Genomic DNA, 21391 nt, shown 5'->3' with positions numbered 1-21391 from the left:
TTGGCTTCATGGGAAAACCCATCATGTCGCACTCTTTTTGCAAAACGTTTTTGAAGGGAGTTCTCCTTCTCAGGCCTCCGATCAAACAACCATCAGAACCCTGGGATCTGAACTTAGTTCTCACATCATTAATGTATGCACCCTTTGAGCCCTCTTCTTCATCGGATCTGAAATTGTTATCTTGAAAAACACTATTCTTAGTAGCCATAACCTCTGCTAGGAGAGTTTCAGAATTACAAGCCCTTACTATTCGACCTCCTTAAATTATTTTCCACAAGGATAAAGTCTCACTCAGGACAAACCCTTCCTTTCTTCCTAAGGTATGCTCAGAGCATAATCTCAACACTACTGTTGAGCTACCAGTGTTTTTTCCAAACCATTCTAATAAATCTGAGTACAGATTACACCAATTAGACATTCACAGAATTCTCAGGTTTTACTTATACAGGACTAAAGAATACAGAAAATCAGATCGATTATTTGTTTCCTTTTCAGACAAAAATAAGGGTTTGCCTGTTTCTAAGGTTACTCTTTCAAAATGGCTTTCAGATTGCATTTCCTTTGCTTATCAAACTGCTAGCAAACAATTACCCAACAAAGTAAAAGGTCATTCTACTAGGGCAGTATCTACTTCATGTGCCTTTAGATCTAGGCTCTCGATACTATTTGTGCAGCAGCTACCTGGGCAAGACCACACACTTTTGTCAGTCATTACAAATAGGATTTGGCCTCCCAGGACAGGTCATTCTTTGGGTCCTCTGTGCTGAAGAATCTCTTTGTTTGAGCCACCTGGGATAAAGGAGCTAGGGACGCTGTCCCATCCAGCAAGAATTACAGCGGGATAGGACTACATAACATAAGGAAGTTATGTTCTTACCAGAATGTTCCATGTTTGTAGTCCATCTCACCTACATTCTTGCGTCCCTCCCTCCTACCCCCTTCCTGTTTCTGGAGGATCTGGTGGACTGTACTGGTGCTGTCTGACCTGGTTGTAGTTGTTGTCCATCTGGCATGGATAATGTTACATAATTTTTTGTCTGTATGTATACAGTTTCTGATATTTTCATAACTGTTAGGTACTATTTGCTTTCTTGCAAACAAGATCTGGGGAATTGTCGTGAGGCACCATGGGATAGGGGTTAGTCTTGAGCCAGTAAAAGCTCTCAAGCTTTAGTATCGGCCGAGTCGGAGCTGAATATCGGCTCCGAACCCATCCAGCAAGAATGTAGGTGAGATGGACTACAAACATGGAACATTATGGTAAGTACATAGCTTCTCTTTTTCTGCTTTCAGGCAAATATTTCAGGATCACTGAAGTAAAAATAGATGAAGTAACTGTAGAGTGGCCTAGTTATACTGCTATTTTTAATTCAGTTTCTTCTTTGCTATCTGTTCCAGCCACTACAGCAAATAACATGACTCTGCATGTGTTGTCCTCAACTGTGTTCCATCTCCCTTACCTCTTGGAAATTCCACCCCACCACAGTATACTTTGTTTTTGCATTACTCCCTTCTGTCTGTCTGTTAGCATTTGTACTATTACTACTGTGAAGATAGGTAAAGGCTGCCAGCCTAGCCAGATAGAATTTTGTAGATAATTCTGTCATTTCTAAATATTAATGTAAGCCACATGCTTTTTCTCTTAAATATGAAAAGACTGCATTGGATATTGAACTTCAAAAATGTAACAACAGTGCACTCTGCTGTAAGAAAGCTAAATCAAGCATTTTAACACTGTCTTTGATGTCAACATTTGGAGCCGATATGTCTAGAGGGAAGCATCCTGCCTATTGTTTTAAGACCAGAGTTAATGGCTAGAATTTGCATGTATAAATGTCCTTTATTGCTCTGGTTTCTGACCAGATGTAAAGAATGTAAATGTAGTTTCTGTTTGCCTGGGAGCACCAAAGAAGTGTGAAGAATGATGGCATGTGAAACAGCTCTGTGTTATCAATTTAGAGAGAGAGAATCAGAGAGCTCAGTGCATTTTGTCTTGAGAAAATCCAACATCACCAGCACTGCTTTGCTCTTTATGTAAGTTATTTAGAACTGAGTTTTCTCTTAGATATAACTAGGAAATAGGAAGATTAGACTGGTTTGTTTTTCTGTGATGTCAGAACTTTTGCTACTGTATTATTTTAAGTATTCAAAGTGATCTCTGAACTCTTGACTAACACTGTGTAGTAAGAAGTACTGTCTTGTGTTTTTATTATTTATTATTAAATATTTTTAAACCTTTCAACTGTGGCTGTTCTGTGTAAATATAATTTAAGCTCTGGAGTACATTGCATGTATATAGTGATGCTGTACCAAGTCATTCCAAATAAGTCTTGACTGTTAGGTCACACTTACCATTTGGAAAATAATATTGCACAGTAATAATTGGACACCCTTTTAAGGGCCTTTGAGTAGCTGATAAATATTAGTGGGTGGTGACAGCTGGTACTACCTTTTAGACTGGGCAGGAAAGGGGCACAGCTGGAGAGCCTGTGCCAGCCTTCCCCAGGAGTGTCTGTGTGGTTGTATAAACTCTTATCTCAAAGTGTGTGTGTGTCAGCTACTCGGGCAGGGGTATGAAGCACTGGTTGGACAGAGAGGGTGCTGGAAATTTTAGCTTGTCTACTAGGCTGAGATCTGGACCCTATAGCTGTGCCAGTGGGGAATCTTATTGGAGACCTGGAGAGAAAGGGAGCAACCAGCCCCTGACTGACTGTGATCTGGACCCTATAGCTGTGCCAGTGGGGAATCTTATTGGAGACCTGGAGAGAAAGGGAGCAACCAGCCCCTGACTGACTGTGATCTCTGTGTGCTCTTAAGGGAAATTGTACTTTACTGTGTGTGTGTGTGTATTTATTATCCTTTCCCTGTATGGTGTTAGTGGTGATGATTGAGGCTCCTTGATTGCTGGTCCAGTGCGCAGGTGTCACAGCTACTATTTTTTCTTCCTAATTCTGACAGACTATTGTATACTTCATCTGCAAGTGTCAGTTACTATTTCAAGGTAAGTAGCTGTTGGAAAAAATGTAGTATATTAGTCACATTACTGAACCTCACATGCACACCTAACCTTGTTGAGGCCTGTTTTCTGATATCTGTCTTATATACACCTCCTTGTTTTTGACAAAATTGATACTGCTGTACGTGACCTTATCCATTGATCTGAAGTTGTCTTCATTTGCTCTTCAACCTGTGGGTACTCTGATCTGGCACGGAACTGACTCGGACGAATTTCCAGCATCTGATCTGAGCTCCAAGCTCCTCCCCTACCCATAATGCCCTTGTCTCCCTCCTCCCTTCAGATCTTGTTTGCCATGCTTGGTATAAGCATCGTGAGCTGTTGCTCTAAGCTTATGTTGTGGTAAGTGACTTCTGTCTATATATCTTTTTCTTTCTTTTCTACCTCCCCTCGTGCGTTTGCATCAATAAAAAAAAAAAAAAAACTACTTCTGCCTTTCTATCGAGCGTATGTGCATGTGTCATCTGGTTGGGCCTCTTAGATTTTCAGTCATGTCTGAGACACCCAAACCAGGGTTCTGTAAGTGCATGTATTATGGCCATAAGGTCTCCCCAGCTGATGGCCATGCTCTGTGCATTGAGTGCCTAGGAGCTGCTCATTTAGAGTCGTCCTATTCCAGCTGCGTGGGGTTCAATCCCTGTGCATTGATGGACAGGAGGAGCAAGCTGATTATCAAAGCCTTCTTCCCCATCCTAAAAATGGAGCTCAGGCCTCCTCAACCCAGGGTTTTACTTCTGTCTCTGCCCCGGCCTCTGGGACTCAACCTCCCATCAAGAGGTGCGGGGACTGGGGCAAGCTAGTTAAGCACAAGGACAAGCCGAGGAAGCAGGCCCCTGATTGCTCATCCTCCGGCCAAGGTCTGCTCGGCTCCGAGAACGGAATCTCCCCAGCTCCATTCCCCTCATTTTTTCCCCGGAGTTGGAGGAGCTTCAGACATGTTCGCCGGCTCAGGTTTCACCTCACTGCTCTTCTAAGCTGGTACCAGTGGCCTCTTCATCCAGATCCACCAGCACCCTTTCCGAAGCAGAGGTGGACAGGGTGATGCGGAGGTTTGTCCACACCCAGATACAGATGGGAGTCTTGCCTGCCCCCTCTCCCTCTGGAGCGGGGGGGGGGGTATGCAGTCCGCGTTCATACCAATTACTCCTGCTCCAATCCAGTCCCCGGCTTTGGAGCCTTTGGATCTGAGGACCCTCAGCATCAAGGGGTCGGCGCTGATGGTACCTTGTACCTCAGTGCAGGCCATTACCTTGAGTAGGTCGGATCTGACAAGCTCTGATCCATCTGGCTCTCTGGAGCATTAGCCTCAGTGCCAGATCTGAGGGGATGGTATCAGCTCTGAGTTTTTTGAAAGAGAGCCTTCATCTTGGAATTTCAGTGCCTGGAGGTTCAGCTGCGGCTCCCCCATTGATTCAAAGGGTTGGAGACTCATCTGTAGCCCCTTCTCAGAGGTCCATTTCCCTTCGGCTTTTGACAAGGTGGAGAGGGTTTTCTCAATCCCATCGAGACCCTTGACTATCTTTTCTTTGGAATCTGCCCTGGCTACCTCTGTTTCTGGTGGAGATCTAGCTATCCTGCTACCTCAGGGACTGCCTGCCACTTCTTTGCCCCAAGGAATACCCACTTGGGAACAGTGAGATGTTGACGAGTCTTTCCCAGAGACCCCCACTCAGGAGGTGCTTTGTAAATGTACATGTAAAAGGAGGCACTTGGACTGCCCACCAGAGTCCCTCACAGAAGACATCGATTTAGAGGGAGAGGAACGTTCCCCCCGGTCACCCCCCCCCCCACGAGGATGTCTCCTTTGGAGACATCATGAAAATCCTTAGACATCGAGGGGGGTGGTCTGCCCAAAAACCTAACCCAGATGAAACGGTGTTTCTGGAGGCATTTGGCACAGGACCCTGTACCTTCTGGGTGTCCCCTCCTGCAGATCCACTAGTGGACCTAATTACATCTCAGGCGTGGAAGGAGCCGGATACACTGGAGCCAATCCCCAAACACCCGGATAAGATTTTAAGTGCGCGATCCGATAGGAATTACTGGACCAAGGGATTCCCTGTTGATGCCATGGTGGTGGCCGTGGCTTCTAAGAAGCAGCTTGCACAGGAGAGCTCCACAGTTCATTTACCAGACCGAGAGTCCAGGACGATGGACCATTTTATGAAGCTTGTGTACAGTTCAACAATGTTTTTAGTGCGTGTGCTGAACTACTTGGCATATGTGATTAGGCTTCACTGAGATCTGGTCAAGGAGATCACTGCCCAAGTCGGCAGAGGACAAGAAAGTTTTCTCCTCTGGAACGGCCACATTCACGTTGATTGCTAATACCTCTATGTGTCTCCTCTCTCATGCTACCAAGGGCATGGCTAGAGATGCCAGAACAGGCATTGCCATCAGACGTCATGCCTGGCTCTGGCTTTGTGTCTTCTCATAGCCCTTTAAGGTGTCTTTTACTAACACCCTGTATGACATTTCCACCCTTTTTGGAAAGTCAGTACGCAACACTCTAGTCCAGGGTGAGAAATACAGGAAGACTCTGCCATCGGGATCCACTTTTCGGACCCTCAATGAATCTTTTCAAGGAATCAGTGGGGTGCCAAGAAGATGCGGTTCCGGAAATCTCAGAGCTAGCCCCAGGACACTCTGGACTCGCCTTTCCCCAGAGGCAGAGGGGTATTCGATAGACGCCATCCCCAAGGCACAAGGGGTCCGAGGAATCAAGGGTCTTGAGAGCTTTTGTTGGACAGACCCACCCAGCAACCCTAAAGGGTTGCCCAGCTACTCTGCTCTGGAGGCAGTCGGGGGATGCCTCTCACTGCCCCCAACGGATTCAATCACAGACAATCGTTGGGTGTTGCAAATCATATCCAGAGGCTACTCAATCCCTTTCAGTCAACCACCTCTTCTGCCTGAACACCTCCCGGAAGTTCCAACCTTGCAAAGGGAGGAGGCAGCACTGGAAATTGCAAAGCTGCTAGAAAAGAGTCATCCAACCCTTCCCCCCAGACCAGACTGGATTAGGCTTTTATTCCAGATTCTGTTTGGTGCCAAAGAAGACAGAGGACTTGCGACCCATTCTGGATCTCTCCATTTTAAATCGGTCAGTTGCCAAGACAAAATTCCAGATGGTCACTCTTCAATCTATCCTGCCCTTTCTGCAGGAGAGCAATTGGATGTGCTCAGTCCATCTTCAGGATGCGTACAACCACATCAAAATGGATAGACACTCACGGAGGTTTCTCTGCCTCTGGCTGGGGCCAGTCATCACCAGTTCAGAGCACTCCCCTTTGGTCTCACCACAGCCCCCAGGGTGGCGATCAAAGTGATGGCAGTGGTAGTGGCTCACCTGAGACTACAGGGATTCCAGGTCTTCCCCTACCTGGACAATTGGCTCCTTGCTGCCCCTTCCAGGCATCAACTCTGCCAAGCGAGGGATTCACTGCTTTATTTAGCCCACCAGTTGGGCATAACCATCAATCTCAACAAATCGTTACTGGATCTGGTTCAAGTGCTAGATTTCATTGGAGCTCTGTTGTACATGATTCAAACCAAGGTCTTTCTAACCTCAGAGAGAATCCAGTCTCTGAAACTACATATCCTCTGTATCCTTCAAGCTCAGTCGCCAATGGCGGAATTGGTATTACGTGTGTTAGGGTCCATGGCGGCCACGATCACTCTCTTACCCATGGCCCGGTCACACATGCCGGTACTTCAGTGAACCTTTGCAGTTCAATGGTCCATGCTAGATCTTCCATTGTCTCACCCTATTCGAGTATCTCAGGTGTGCAGGGACTCTCTTCTGTGGTGGATTCATTCCCCTGATCTTCTCCGGGGGTCGCCCTTTTTTTCTGCCTCACCCTTTGGTGACAGTGACCACGGATGCCTCCCTTCTAGGGTGGGGAGGGCACTGCTTGGGAAGGGCAGTCCAGGGTACATGGTCCCCCTACGAGACTCAATTGCATATCAGTGTCCTGGAGATGAGACTGTGCTCCTAGCATTGCAAGCTGTCCATGCCCATCTTCCCCTGGGGACGATTGCTATCCAGACAGACAATATGTCAGTGGTCTGGTACATCAGCAAGCAGGGGGGAACCAGGTCTTATCCCCTGTGTTGTGAGGCCATGAGACTGTGGGAGTGGGTGATCTCCACCAGTTGTTTTTTGGCGGCAGCGCACATTCCGGGGAGGTCCAACATTCTAGCCAACAGGCTTAGCAGGTCTATCCTGATGCCTTACGAGTGGCCTCTGAACCCTTCAGTAGTGAAACAGATCTTTCTCAAATGGGGTCAGCCTTGCTGCGATCTCTTCACCTCTCCTTCCAGTGCGAAGTGCAGCAAGTTTTTCACTCTGAACCCTCCTCAGGGGGAAGCGCTCAGAGGTGCTCTGGTTCATGCTTGGCCCTCCAGTCTTCTGTATGCATATCCTCTTCTGCCCCTAAAACTGAAATTTCTTCAGAAAGCTCGCAGGCTGGGGAGCTCTGTCATCCTCATTGCCCCATTCTGGCCTCACCAAGTATGGTTCCCCTCTCTGTGGTCTCATGTTGTGTGTCTGCCCTGGATGTTGGATCCAATTCCAGATCTCATCTCTCATCCCTCAGGGATTCCCCATCCAGACCTGGTTAGTCAGAAGCTCACTGCTTGGCTGCTGCAGTTCCCGTGATAGTCAGGACTCCTGGGTTATATTCACCGGTCAAAAGGATTTTGGTTGTGGCTCATAAATCTTCTACCAGGAAGGTTTATTCCAGTAAGTGGAAACTTTTTTTCTATTTGGTCTTCTCAGCGTGACCTAGACCCCTTCACTGTTCCGGTTCTGGTGGTTTTAGAATTTTTAGCAAGTATTTTTCAGCAAGGTGTCAGTTCTTCTACTGTCAAGGTCCAACTGGCAACTATAGCTAACTTTCTTGTAGGCAACAGTATGTATTCTCTAGCTTCTTCTAAGCTTTATAAAGCCATTTTAAAAGGTACTTTGTTACTTTGACCACTGGTTAAGGACCCAACGCCTCCTTGGGATCTCACACTATTTCTGCAAGCTTTGGTCTCACCCACCTTTGAGCCTGCAGCCTCAGTGAACTTACAATTTCTGTCCTGGAAGAAGGCTTTCTTGGTTGCTATTGCATCTGCCAAAAGGGTTTCAGAACTTCAGTCATTGTCAGTTAGGCCTCCTTATTTGGTATTTCTTAAGGACAGGGTGTCCTTGCATACTAAGCCATCCTTTCTTCCTAAAGTAGCTTTGGAATCCAATATTAATCAAGTAATTAATCTCCCGGTTTTCTTCCCAAATTTTCAAAATAAGGGGGGGAACAAACTACACTTGTTGGATATGCATAGACAGTTAAGTTTTTACCTGCATAGGACTAAATCCTTTTGTAAGTCTGATCAACTCTTTTGTCTCCTATTCTAAGCCTTTTTCAGGGTAACCAGTGTTGAAGGTCACCATTGCCCATTGGATTTCCCATTGTATTACCCTGGCATATTCGGCTAGAGGTTTATCCCCACCAGGTCATGTGAAGGTACATTCCACTAGATCTGTCATTACTTCAGCTACCTTTTGGTCCAGTGTGTCTTTAGATGACATATGCTCTGCGGCTACTTAGGCTTCTTCACATACTTTCATCTTGCTTTACAAGTTGGACATTCTATCCAGGAACAGAGCATCCTTTGGCTCTGCCGTGCTTTGGAATATCCTTCCATGAGGCCCTCCCAGGTGTTAAGTAGCTTGGGGACTGTGTCCCACAGGTTGAAGAGCAAATGAAGACAACAACTTCAGATAAAGAAGTTATGCACTTACCATAATGTTCCATCTAAGATGTCCTTCAAGAATGCAACTGCAGTCCTGACATATGGGTTGTCCTGCCTCAGGCAGCCCTTCGGTCGGCCGGATTCCAAAGTCTGGGTCCGGCGTCGGCTGATGTCGGCCCTTTCCTGATGTCAGAGAGGCCAGGGTATAAAAACATCAGCCGACGCCATCTTCTTCAGTCTTTCTTGCCGCGGTGCCCGAAGCAGAAGCAGTTCGCAAGTGCCGGTTGGCCAGCTCCTGAGTTTTCAGTTACCGAAGTCATCAAAAAGCTAAGTACCCCGTTGGGGATCTCTTTCTTGCCTCAGCCGATGTCAGATAAAACTGCAAAAGTTAATAATTGTTTGTCTTGTGGTAAACAAATACCTCATAAGGATTTCCATTCTTACTGCCTCCCCTGTCTCGGCCCAGACCACGACGTCTCGGCCTGTGCGGCCTGTGCTTGCTTCAATAAGCGCACACTTAGGCGCCGGGCAGAGTTTGCTGAGAACTTTTTTGGGGAAAATTATTCCTATAACATGCCGTCGGAGCTTCCGACAGCACACATTTCTAAAAAACGGAAGGACCGGGACCGACATTCGCAGCCCGCGACTTCTTCCGACACCACGCTAAAGCCTACCGCGAGTGCATCAGCCTCCTCGGAGTCGGTAATTCAACCGCTTCAGGCCAACGACACCGCATTACTGCAGACTTCGGTCCCGAAGGCAACCCCGGTGCCGGTTGTTGATTTTCCCCCGGAAACCGAAGCCCAAGATTTGCCTGAAACCATGCCGGTAGACAAAGTCACTCCAGCACATGGGGCAGCTAGGCCTCCTGTTTCTATGTCCATCAAGGCCTTCACACGTGCTAAGGCTGCCAGCCAGGTTAAATCTCACCCTCCTAAATCTATCCCACAGGGTCCCACTTCAGATAAACAGATCATGACTTTAGCTGCAGATCTCATTTCTTTAATCAGGGGCTCTCAGACTCATCCAGACAGGGGTTCTCAGCCGCCCTCAGACAAAAGGCCTAGGGTTGAGCAGACTAATACCCTTTCCTCAGATGAGGCCTCTGGTGAGTCAGGCCACTCTGATTCCCAGGAGGAATCCTTCCCGGCCTACGAGGATTCTGATGCTGAGGATTCCATTCCTTCTGCCTCTCCTCCTGAAGATATTTCCTTTGGGGAAATTCTTCACTCCATGAGGGAGCATTTCCAGTGGCAGGGTCAGGATTTCTCCGACTCCAGGAAAAGGCTTCGGACCTTCCTTAAAAAAACCCAGCACAGGCCTTTAGCTATACCCCCAGTGCTAGATGTATTGGATGATGTGTTTTCAGACTCCAGTACCACACCTGATTCTCTACCCCCTGCTCCTGTCAAGCCAGACAGATATTACAGGGTCCCAGAAACCCATAAGCATCTCTTTAAGGCCCATTCTGTTGATCTGGAAACCATTTCTCAGGGGCCCAAAGGCGTGGCTATTTCCACGGCCAAAAATCCTTTGCCCGCAGACAGGGAATCTAGATCCTTGGAGAGGTGGGCTAAAAAAGTTTATACCTCTTCCACCCTTGCCATGAGAGCACTAAACTGTCTTTTTCATATGTTTCAGTATCAGGATTTTTTGTTGGATGATTTGCAGAAAAAGTTAGCCTCTCCTGAGCCTTTAGATAGAAAGGCCTTGCAGGATTTGGCTCATAATACACAGCAGGTTAGCAACCATTTCCTTCAGTGTGGTTATGATGCATTGGAAGCTTCATGTAGGGCAGCTATGACAGGGGCCGTCATACGTAGACATGCTTGGTTGAAAGAACAGGCTTTGCCAGATCATGTTAAAGTAAAGCTTCTAGATGCACCTCTGGAAAAAAAAACACATCCTTTTTGATAATAATGCACAGGGCGTGTTAAAATCAATTGAGGAAAAGGCTAAATCAGTACAAACAGTCAAGGATTTCCTCCAGGTTCAGCCACCAAGGTTCAGCAGGAATTGGCCTTTGAAGAATTGGTCCTTTCCAGACACTGACAAGTTCCAAAGAAGAAAAGGCAGGCGTGCTCGAGGTAGAGGGCAATACCGAGGCTCCTATCGGGGCCGCCAATGGCAACCATCTAATCAGAGAAGTGGAGCAGGAACTTCAACTGCTCCACAGGGACAAACACAATGACTTGACTTTGACACCGCCGACCAAGGCTCAAAGAGAAGCACCTTTAGGCGGAAAATTATCTCTATTTTCAAAAAACTGGCACATTATTACAAAGGACAGATGGATTTTGGACATAATAGACAAAGGATACAGGTTCCACTTCCATACTTTACCAACAAGACAAGGCATGCCAAACCTGCCACAAAATCAGAGGGCAGAGGCACTCGCACAAGTTTCAAAGCTGCTACAAATCAAAGCAATAGAAAAGGTTCCTCCTCTGGAACAAGGCCAGGGATTCTATTCAAGACTGTTCCTTGTTCCAAGAAAAGAAAAGCAATGGAGGCTTATTCTGGACTTGTCCGCTCTAAACACTTTTTTCAATGTGCCAAAATTCAAAATGCTGACTTTACAGCAACTTCTTCCCATGCTGGGCAAGGGGTCTTGGCTGCTTACTCTTGTCCTCAAGGAGGCATACCTGCATGTCCCAATCAGACAAAGCTGCAGAAGATACCTCAGATTTCTTGCAGGGTCAGAGCATTATCAATTCTCAGCATTGCCTTTTGGCTTATCTACTGCGCCCAGAGTATTCACAAAATGCCTGGCATCAGTAATTGCACATTGCAGACTTCAAGGGATACAAATATACCCTTACTTGGACGACTGCCTTATACAAGCGGACAGCAAACAAGCCTTGATAAGAAACTTGGACTATGTCATTCACTTGCTACAGGCTTTGGGATACACAGTCAACATTCAAAAATCAAGACTACTGCCATCCAAACAAATAATTTTTCTAGGAGCCAAACTGGACACAAACTCACAGATGGCCTACCTCACAGAAGAAAAACAAGAACAATTACCACAGTACTTCAAGAACTTAGCAAAGCAGACCCAGATGACTGCAAGGAAAGTCCTGCAGGCCCTGGGCTTCATGGCATCTTGCTTTCTTCTAATTCCACTGGCAAGACTACACATGAGGAAACTACAATGGTACCTAAAAAGCTTGTGGTCTCAGCACAGCCACAGCCTAGAAGCAATTATTCCACTCATTCCATGCCTACAAAAGGAATTCCTGTGGTGGGCTCAAGCAAGCCAACTAAACAAAGCCTACCTCGATCTGGCCTTCGACACAATACCCCACTCGGGTATCATTGAAAAACTCATCAGCCTAAATGTTAACCCATACATCACAAGATGGGTTGCAAACTGGCTGAGTGACAGAACCCACAGGGTCAGAGTTGCCGGTGCCATGTCTGACTCTAAGCCTGTCTCAAGTGGTGTCCCACAGGGCTCAGTCCTGGGCCCACTCTTGTTTGGCATCTACTTTTCCGAAGTACAAGCAAACACGGGAGGGTTATGGCTGACAAAGTTTGCAGATGACTGCAAACTGGGTGCCGTGTCGAAAACACATCTGACACAGATATCCTTCAGCAGGGTCTCACAGATACGGATAACTGGTGCCAGAGCCACGCCTAAAGTTAAATGCCAAAAATGCATAGTCATACCTTGAAAAACAAGGTTACCCCTAGCTACCATATAGGTGGAAATCCACTGAGCACAGAAGAGGTTATTAGGGACCTGGGGACCCAGGTTGACAGCAGTCTGTCATTCGACACCCATGTTGCAAAAATAGTTAGGAAGACCTTCTACATTGCCCACCTTATCATGAAGGGATTCACATCTAGATCAAGAGGTCATAGTCTCCCTATATTCATCACTCATCCGACCAATGATTGAGTACAATGCCCCATTCGAATGTATCTGACCCGACACTTGCAGCAGCTGGAGAGGCCACAAAGTTCCTCACCAAGAGGATTATGGGTCTCAAAATCTGACCTATGCTGCCAGACTGAAAGAACTCCAACTCTATTCAGTCGCCACCGCTTGCTCAGTGACCTGTGCCTGACATACAAGGCATTATCAAACCCTGACTTGATGTACATGCTTCACCTCAAAAATCTAGATCCATCAGAGCCACAAGAGCGGAGACCTAAACCTTGACACGGCCATTAGTAGAAGGTGCTCGAGGGATAGATTCACTACGCAAAGACTCCCTATGCTGTGTCAGAAAAACCCCGTATATGTGAGGCAAAGCACCTCGCTGGCTTTGTTTAAGAGAAATCTTGACCAATGGATGGGAGATAGGGATTACCTCAGTGTCACTGCTCGACAGAGTCACAGCAAACTAATGGGCAGAGTACCCCAAACCTAAGGGGTGGCGTAAGCCACAAAACTATGGGCTAGGCTTGTAAATGCCCTCGGGCAGATAGCCTAGTATGAACCTATGAACCTATGTATGTCTTTTCACAAGCCTCAAGCAAGCCAAACCATTACGACAGACGCCTCAGACCACGGATGGGGGGCGCACATGGCAGGCAGATGCATTCAAGGGCAGTGGGCTCCCACAGAATTGAATCTACACATCAATCACAAAGAGATGCTGGCAGTGATTCGAGCAATCGAGGTCTTCGGAAAATGTCTCCAGCAAGGTCATCTGCTAATAAGGACAGACAATACCACTGTTATGTGGTACATAAACAAGCAGGGAGGCACCCATTCTTACCCTCTCTGCAGACTGGCAATGACTCTTTGGGAGAAATCCCTGAAACTGAACATAGAGTTACAATCCCAGTTTGTTCCAGGAAAGGACAATGTTCTGGCGGACAGTCTGAGCAGAAACATTATGGATCCACACGAATGGATGTTGCACCCAGACATGTTCTCACAAATAACTCATGCATGGGGAAGGCCAGACATAGATCTCTTTGCATCACACCTCAATCATCTTCTGAAAAAGTTCTGCTCAAGGACATTCCATCCTCAAGCCTGGAAAATGGATGCTGTCTCCTTCAGCTGGAATTCTCTAACAATTTATGCATTCCCACCTCTACCATTAATGACCAAGGTGTTACTGAAGATAAAAGCAGAACAACCGGAAGGTATCCTGATAGCTCCAAACTGGTCAAGGCAACAATGGTACCCATTACTGAGGAGCATAACTCGCACCAAGCTGTGGCCCCTGCCTCAATGGCCACTGCTACTAACTCAGCACAACTACAGAACCGTCCATCCCAACCTGCAAACATTGCAACTGACAGCTTGGAGAGTTCCATGACTTCTCCCCATAGTTCTCTTTCCAGAAAGGTTCAAGAAATTTTACTGGAAGCCCGCAGACCTTCCACCAGAAGGACTTATTCAGCCAAATAGAAGAGATTTACCATTTGGAGTGCCAGCAAGGGTCAGGATGCATCAGTATTGAACATCCCTCAGGTACTAGAATATTTGGCAGAAATGCTCCACAATGGCCTTTCCTACTCCTCCATTAAAATACACGCCTCCGCAATTTCAGCAGGATACAACTGTGATCCACCTGTTTTTTCACATCCTTTGCTAAGACAGTTTCTAAGAGGGATAAAGAATATCAAACCTCCAAGGAAACCACCAGTGCCTGCATGGGACCTTAACTTCGTCCTGGAAAAATTAACCCTTCCTCCTTTTGAGCCAGCAGCATCTTCAGAATTGCAATTTCTCTCCTGGAAAACAGTTTTCCTGTTGGCAATTACTTCAGCAAGAAGGGTTTCGGAGATTCAGGCCCTCATGGCAGTACCTCCTTTTCTCATTTTTCATCAGGACAGAGTCTCTTTGAGAACCAATCCTTCATTCATGCCAAAAGTGATATCCAGGGTTTCTCTAAATCAAGCAATTCACCTGCCTACCTTATTTCCCAATCCTCAAAACAAAGGAGAAAGGCTTCTGCACACTTTGGACATACATAGACAGTTGCGCTACTACCTGGACAGGACAAAGGCCAACAGAAAATCTGATCAGCTTTTTGTAGCCTATGCAGCTGGAGTACAAGGAAAGGCAATTTCCAAACAAAGAATTTCAAAATGGATTGGAAACTGCATCAAATTCTGCTATTCTTTGCATGGAAAAGATGTGTCAGCCAATATCAGGCCACACTCAACCAGAGCTACAGCCACCTCCACAGCTTTTCTAAGAGGGGTGGCTACCAAGGACATTCTAGAAGCTGCTACATGGAGCTCCGTGCATACATTTTCCAAACATTACAACCTGCCCTTATATTCCAGATCCCGAGCAGGCTTTGCCTCTGCGGTTCTGCAGGGCATTTTAGCTACACCATCCATGCCTTAGGTCCTACCACCCCCAGCTTGGCTATGGTATTCAATCCATATGTCAGGACTGCAGTTGCATTCTTGAAGGACATAGTACAGTTCTGTACCTACCATAAATGTAGATGTCCGATAGATATGCAACTGCAGTCAGGTTTTCCCTCCCACCTACCCCACTGTAATTCCCCCTTTTTGGGGTCCATCCACTTTTCTTAGGATAGCTGGGGATATCTGTTATGGTGTATCTGTTTATTTTTTGTTGTGCATGTCTGGATTTGCATCCATTCACTAAATTTAGCCTTCCTTGAAGGGCACCTGGCATCTGGGGCAAGAAACACTGAAGAAGATGGCGTCGGCTGATGTTTTCATACCCTGGCCTCTCTGACATCAGGAAAAGGCTGACATCAGCCGACGCCGGACCCAGACTTTGGAATCCGGCCGACCGAAGGGCTGCCTGCGGCAGGACAACCCATATGTCAGGACTGCAGTTGCATATCTATCGGACATCTACATTTATGGTAGGTACAAAACTGTACTTTGTTGCTCTTCATTTGTCTTCAACCATCCCTTCTTCCCCCTGGCTTGCATAAACTGTCTGGTGGTCTGGCCAGAAGAGGAATGGTCACCACTTAGGTGTGCCTTTGTTCTCCTTCTTGCTTATGGAGACCGTTGTAATGGGACAAGGTTTTTGGGTCAGGTTGGGATGCTATGGTGGGCAGCAAACTCGATCTGAAGGAGGGAGACAAGGGCGTTATGGGTAAGGGAGGAGCATAGAGCTCAGATCAGATGCTGGAAATGCGGCTGAGTCAGATCCATGGCAGATCCGAGTACCAACAGGTTGAAGACAAATGAAGAGCAACAACTCAGATGGAACTTTATGGTGAGTGCATAACTTTTTTTTTTTAATTTCATAGGCTGTCTTATGCTCTAGTGTTATGATTCTTAGCTTTTGTGTCTTGATTGATTGTGTCTGTGCTGAAATACTGTTACATTTTTTTCCCCTGCCTGGAAAATTGAATTTGCCCAGTGGGATATATTCAGATGACAGGTGACCGTAACTAAGTAAATTCCATGGTATAGCTGTCTGGTCTTTCTTATCTATTCACTTTACTTTTCTGTGTAGAAAGCCAGCCCTTGGAGTGGAAAGAAGTCATAGTTGCTGCAGCACTTCTGATTTAAAAAAGTCAAAGTTTAGACAGACCACACAAGCAAATGCAAATAAGGTAAGGTTTCTGACCTCATTTTTTTATTGTATAGTAATTTAGCACTATTAAATCTTTACACAACCAAGAGCTGTTGTCAGTAAACAGGAAATGTCTGCACTGCTTTAGTTAAAATATATAGACTGGACTGTTCTGTTATGAGCGCACACAAATCCTGCTAATTCTAGCTTAACGTTGGTGAATTTATCTGTTCAAAAGGAATATTTTTATTTTAACCTTTAGTGAATTTGAAATGTATACTCAGATTTATATTTCTAATGGGTGTGTGTATTTTGTGGGTCTAAGTGAGTTTTGAATTATTAGAATGCAAAGGATTTCAAAACTGAAGTTATTGTTCCCATAGTTCTAAAATTCAACACATTGAAAAGCTCAAAACATCTAAACTAAGTTTGATTGCAAAAGGAAAACACGTTTACTTTTTGTGATCGGAACACCAAAACCATGCAACACATTCAGATCAAATTTGCCTAAATAGTGGTAGAGTTATGGAAAGGGTTTTTGAAAGATAAGGTACAGGGTTAGGATTTAGGGACAGAGTTAGGTTTAGCCATGGTGTAATTTTTTTCTTGGCGGGGGGTATGTTCTTCATCTGTTTCCTGAATTCAGCCCCCTACCTGCCAAGATGGATAAAGCATTCAGGATTTGAGCTACTTTACTTGATTTTATTTGGGACATTATTAGCTGTTGATATACTGTTCTTAAAAAAAATGATAACCTTATTTTTATATTACCAGTTTTGACGGCAGACAGATTGTGTAAATTGTGTATGGTCAGTTTGGGTATCCTTCAAGGCTGTATATTGGAATGTTCACCTTCAGTCCTGTCCTGGAAAGAGTCTGAAGTATTTTCTGCATATCACCTCGTCTTCCAGTTTTAGAGAGGGATTTGGGAAATGTTCTTTGATATAGTCAGTTTTATGCCTTTTAAGACAAAGTTAAAAAGGTGTTCACAGAATAAAAGACTGGGGTCACTATCTAAGTTTGTCCATTTGTTGGTGGTCAAACTCTTGGAATTTGTACTTTATGGTACCCTTGTTCTCCCTTACTATTGTGTGGTGAATGAGATATTCCTATGGACCAACCAGACAATAAGCTCCCTTCTTTCTTTCTGTTCTTGGGCACTAAGGAGTTACATGCCACAGCCTTTGTACAGCTATTAACAGGTATTATAGCCTTTTCTTTTAGATTCCTTAACTAAAGGATAAAAAGGTCACACATGACAAATCATAAAAACTGCAAATAGAACTCAGTCAAGCTAGAGTTTTTATTGTGTAATACCTTAAACCTCATATAATGGAGGGCATGAGATATGTACAAATGACCCTTTTAGGGACATACTGTTTTATCTACATGGATGTCCTTCAAGAATGCAACTGCAGTCCTGACATATGGGTTGTCCTGCCTCAGGCAGCCCTCGGTCGGCCGGATTCCAAAGTCTGGGTCCGACGTCGGCTGATGTCGCCTTCCTCCCTGACGTCAGAGCGGCCGGGGTACAAAAGCATCAGGCGACGCCATCTTCCTCAGTCTTTCTTGCCGCACGGTGCCCGAAGCAGAAGCAGTTCGCAAGTGCCGGTCGGTCAGCTCCTGTGTTCTACATATCCGAAGTCATCAAAAAGCTAAGTACCCCGTTGGGGACCTTTTCTTGCCTCAGCCGATGTCAGAAAATTTTGAAAAAGTAAATAACTGTTTGTCTTGAGGTAAATAAATACCTCATAAGGATTTCCATTCTTACTGCCTTCCCCGCCTTGGCCCAGACCACGACGTCTCGGCCTGTGCTGCCTGTGCTTGCTTCAATAAGCGCACCCTCGGCGCCGGGCAGAGTTCGCTGAAGACTTTTTTGGCGACAAATTCTCTTATACTATGCCGTCGGAACAACCGGCATCCCATATTTCTAAAAAACGGAAAGACCGGGACCGACATCCTCGGCCTGCGACTTCCACCGACACCACTCCAAAACTTACCGCGAGTGCATCGGTTCCTTCAGAGGCAGTTATTTCACCGCCCCAGACCGACGACACCGCGATACCGATCACTCCGGCCCCGGAGCCTGGACCGACGCCGGTGATCGATTTTCCTCCAGACACTGAAGGCCAAGATTTACCCGAGACCATCCCAGTGGACAAGGTTACTCCTGCACGTGGGGCGGCTAGGCCTCCTATGTCTATGTCTATCAAGGCCTACACACGTGCTAAGGCTGCTAGCCAGGCTAAGTCTCACCCTCCTAAAGCTTTGCCTCAGCCCACCTCTGATACACAAATCATGTCTTTAGCTGCAGATTTGATTTCTTTAATCAGAGGCTCCCAGGCCCATCCTGATAGAGGATCCCAACCTCCTTCTGATAAAAGGCCCAGGGTTGAGCCCACAGACACTCTTTCTTCAGATGAAGCCTCTGGTGACTCTATTCACTCTGATACCCAAGAAGAATCTTTTCAGGCCTACGAGGATTCAGATGCAGAGGACTCTATCCCTTCTGCCTCCCCTCCTGAGGATATTTCTTTTGGGGAAGTTCTTCACTCCATGAGGGAGCATTTTCAGTGGCAAGGCCAGGAATACTCCGACTCCAGGAAGCGGCTTCGTACCTTCCTTAAAAAACCCCAACACAGACCTTTAGCTATCCCTCCAGTGTTAGATGTTCTGGATGATCTGTACTCAGATTCCAGTGTTACTCCTGACTCTCTCCCCCCTGCTCCTGTCAAGCCAGATAGATACTACAGGGTTCCCGAAACCCACTCTCATTTCTTTAGGGCCCATGCTGTTGATTTAGAAACTATTTCCCAGGGGCCCAAAGGGGTTCCAGCTACCTCTACCAAGAATCCTTTGCCTTCTGACAGGGAAGCAAGGTCCCTAGAGAGGTGGGGCAAAAAAGTTTATACCTCTACCACTCTGGCTATGAGAGCCCTCAATTGCCTCTTTCATATGTTTCAGTATCAGGATTTCATGTTGGATGATTTGAAGAAAAAGTTAGCCTCTCCTGACCCTTTAGATAGGAAGGCCTTGCAGGATGCAGTTCACAACACACAGCAGGTTAGCAATCATTTTCTTCAGTGTGGATATGATGCATTGGAAGCTTCATGTAGGGCAGCTATGACAGGGGCTGTCATACGTAGACATGCATGGTTAAAAGAACAGCCTTTGCCAGATCATGTTAAAGCAAAACTTCTAGATGCACCTTTGGAAAAGGACAAACTATTTGGTGCTAATGTTCAAGATGTGTTGAAGTCCATTGAGGAAAAGGCTAAATCAGTACAAACCGTTAAGGATTTCCTCCAGGTTCAGCCTCCTAGATTCAGCAGGAATTGGCCTGGCTCCTACAGGGGACGCCAATGGCAACCTACAACTCAAAGAAGTGGCACAGGGGTTTCCCCTGCCCCACAGGGACAATCACAATGACTTACCTCTGACACCACCGACCAAGGAGCAAAAAGAAGCTCCTTTAGGCGGAAAATTATCTCTATTCTCAAAAAATTGGCACATATTGACAAGGGACAAATGGATTCTGGACATAATAGACCAAGGTTACAGGTTCCACTTCCATACTTTACCAACAAAACAAGGCATGCCGAACCTGCCACAAAATCAAAGGGCAGAGGCAAACGAACAAATTTCAATGCTAAGACAGATCAGAGCAATAGAAAAGGTTCCTCTTCAAGAACAAGGCCAGGGATTTTACTCAAGGCTGTTCCTTGTTCCAAGAAAAGAAAATCAATGGAGACCTATTCTGGATTTGTCCGCTCTAAACACTTTTCTCATTGTACCAAAGTTCAAAATGCTGACGCTACCGCAACTCCTTCCCATGCTGGGCAAGGGGTCTTGGCTGGTTACTCTGGACCTCAAGGAGGCATACCTGCATGTCCCAATCAGACACAGTTGCAGAAGATACCTCAGATTTCTTGCAGGGCCAGAGCATTATCAATTCTCAGCATTGCCTTTTGGCTTATCTTCTGCGCCCAGAGTATTCACAAAATGCCTGGCATCAGTAATTGCTCACTGCAGGCTCCAGGGGATACAAATTTACCCTTACCTGGACGACTGCCTTATACAAGCGGACAGCAAACAAGCCTTGACAAAAAACTTGAATTATGTCATACACTTACTACAGGCTTTGGGATACACAGTCAACTTTCAAAAGTCAAGACTACTGCCATCCCAGCAAATGACCTTCTTAGGAGCCAAGCTAGACACAGAATCACAAATGGCTTACCTTACAGAAGAGAAGCAAGAACAATTAACTCATTACTTCAAAAGCCTAGCAAAACTCACCCAGATGACTGCAAGGAAATTCATACAGGCCCTGGGTTTCATGGCATCTTGCATTCTACTGATTCCACTGGCAAGACTACACATGAGGAAACTGCAATGGTACCTAAAAAGTTTAGGGTCTCAACACAACAGCAACCTAGAAGCAATGATACCACTCATCCCATGTCTTCAAAAGGAATTTTTATGGTGGGCCACAGCAAGCCTGTCAAACACAGGTATGCCTTTTACCAAACCTCAGACAAACCAGACCATTACAACAGACGCCTCAGACCATGGATGGGGGGCTCACATGGAGGGCAGATGTATTCAAGGGCAATGGACTCCCAGGAAACACATCTGCACATCAGTCAAAAAGAAATGCTGGCAGTAATGCATGCCATCGAGGCCTTCGGAAAAAATCTTCAGCAAGGACACCTACTGATAAGGACAGACAACACCTCTGTGATGTGGACATAAACAGGGAGGTACTCACTCTTACCCCCTTTGCAGACTAACTATGACTCTTTGGGAAAAAACCCTGAAACTGAACATACAGTTACAATCCCAGTTTGTTCCAGGCAGAGACAATGTTCTAGCGGACAGTCTAAGCAGAAACATCCTGGATCCACACGAATGGATGTTACATCCAGACATTTTTGCACAACTAACCTCGGCATTGGGGAGGCCGGACGTAGACCTCTTTGCCTCCCACCTCAATCATCATCTGAAAAAGTTCTGCTCGAGGGCACACCATCCACAAGCTTGGAAAATAGATGCTCTCTCATTCAGCTGGAGCTCTCTAACAATCTATGCATTCCCACCTCTGCCACTGATGACCAGGGTATTACTAAAGATAAAAGCAGAGCAACCGA

At 46.0% G+C, this 21391-nt stretch overlaps 1 protein-coding gene across 2 annotated transcripts in view; it reads left to right on the top strand.

Moving 5' to 3' along the window:
• The window catches only part of RNF169 (ring finger protein 169), a 689470-nt gene that overhangs the window by 573313 nt on the left and 94766 nt on the right, over positions 1 to 21391 (top strand). For both annotated transcript variants that reach the window (XM_044072675.1, XM_044072676.1), the window contains exon 5: positions 16182 to 16281. In XM_044072675.1, the coding sequence (XP_043928610.1) occupies positions 16182 to 16281 (100 nt within the window). The remainder of the gene's footprint in view (positions 1 to 16181; positions 16282 to 21391) is intronic.

Source organism: Protopterus annectens, chromosome 5.part0 (assembly GCF_019279795.1).
Source record: "Protopterus annectens isolate FY-2018-M chromosome 5.part0, PAN1.0, whole genome shotgun sequence".
Lineage (NCBI taxonomy): Eukaryota > Metazoa > Chordata > Ceratodontiformes > Protopteridae > Protopterus > Protopterus annectens.
This window is presented reverse-complemented; position numbering and strand designations above follow the sequence as displayed.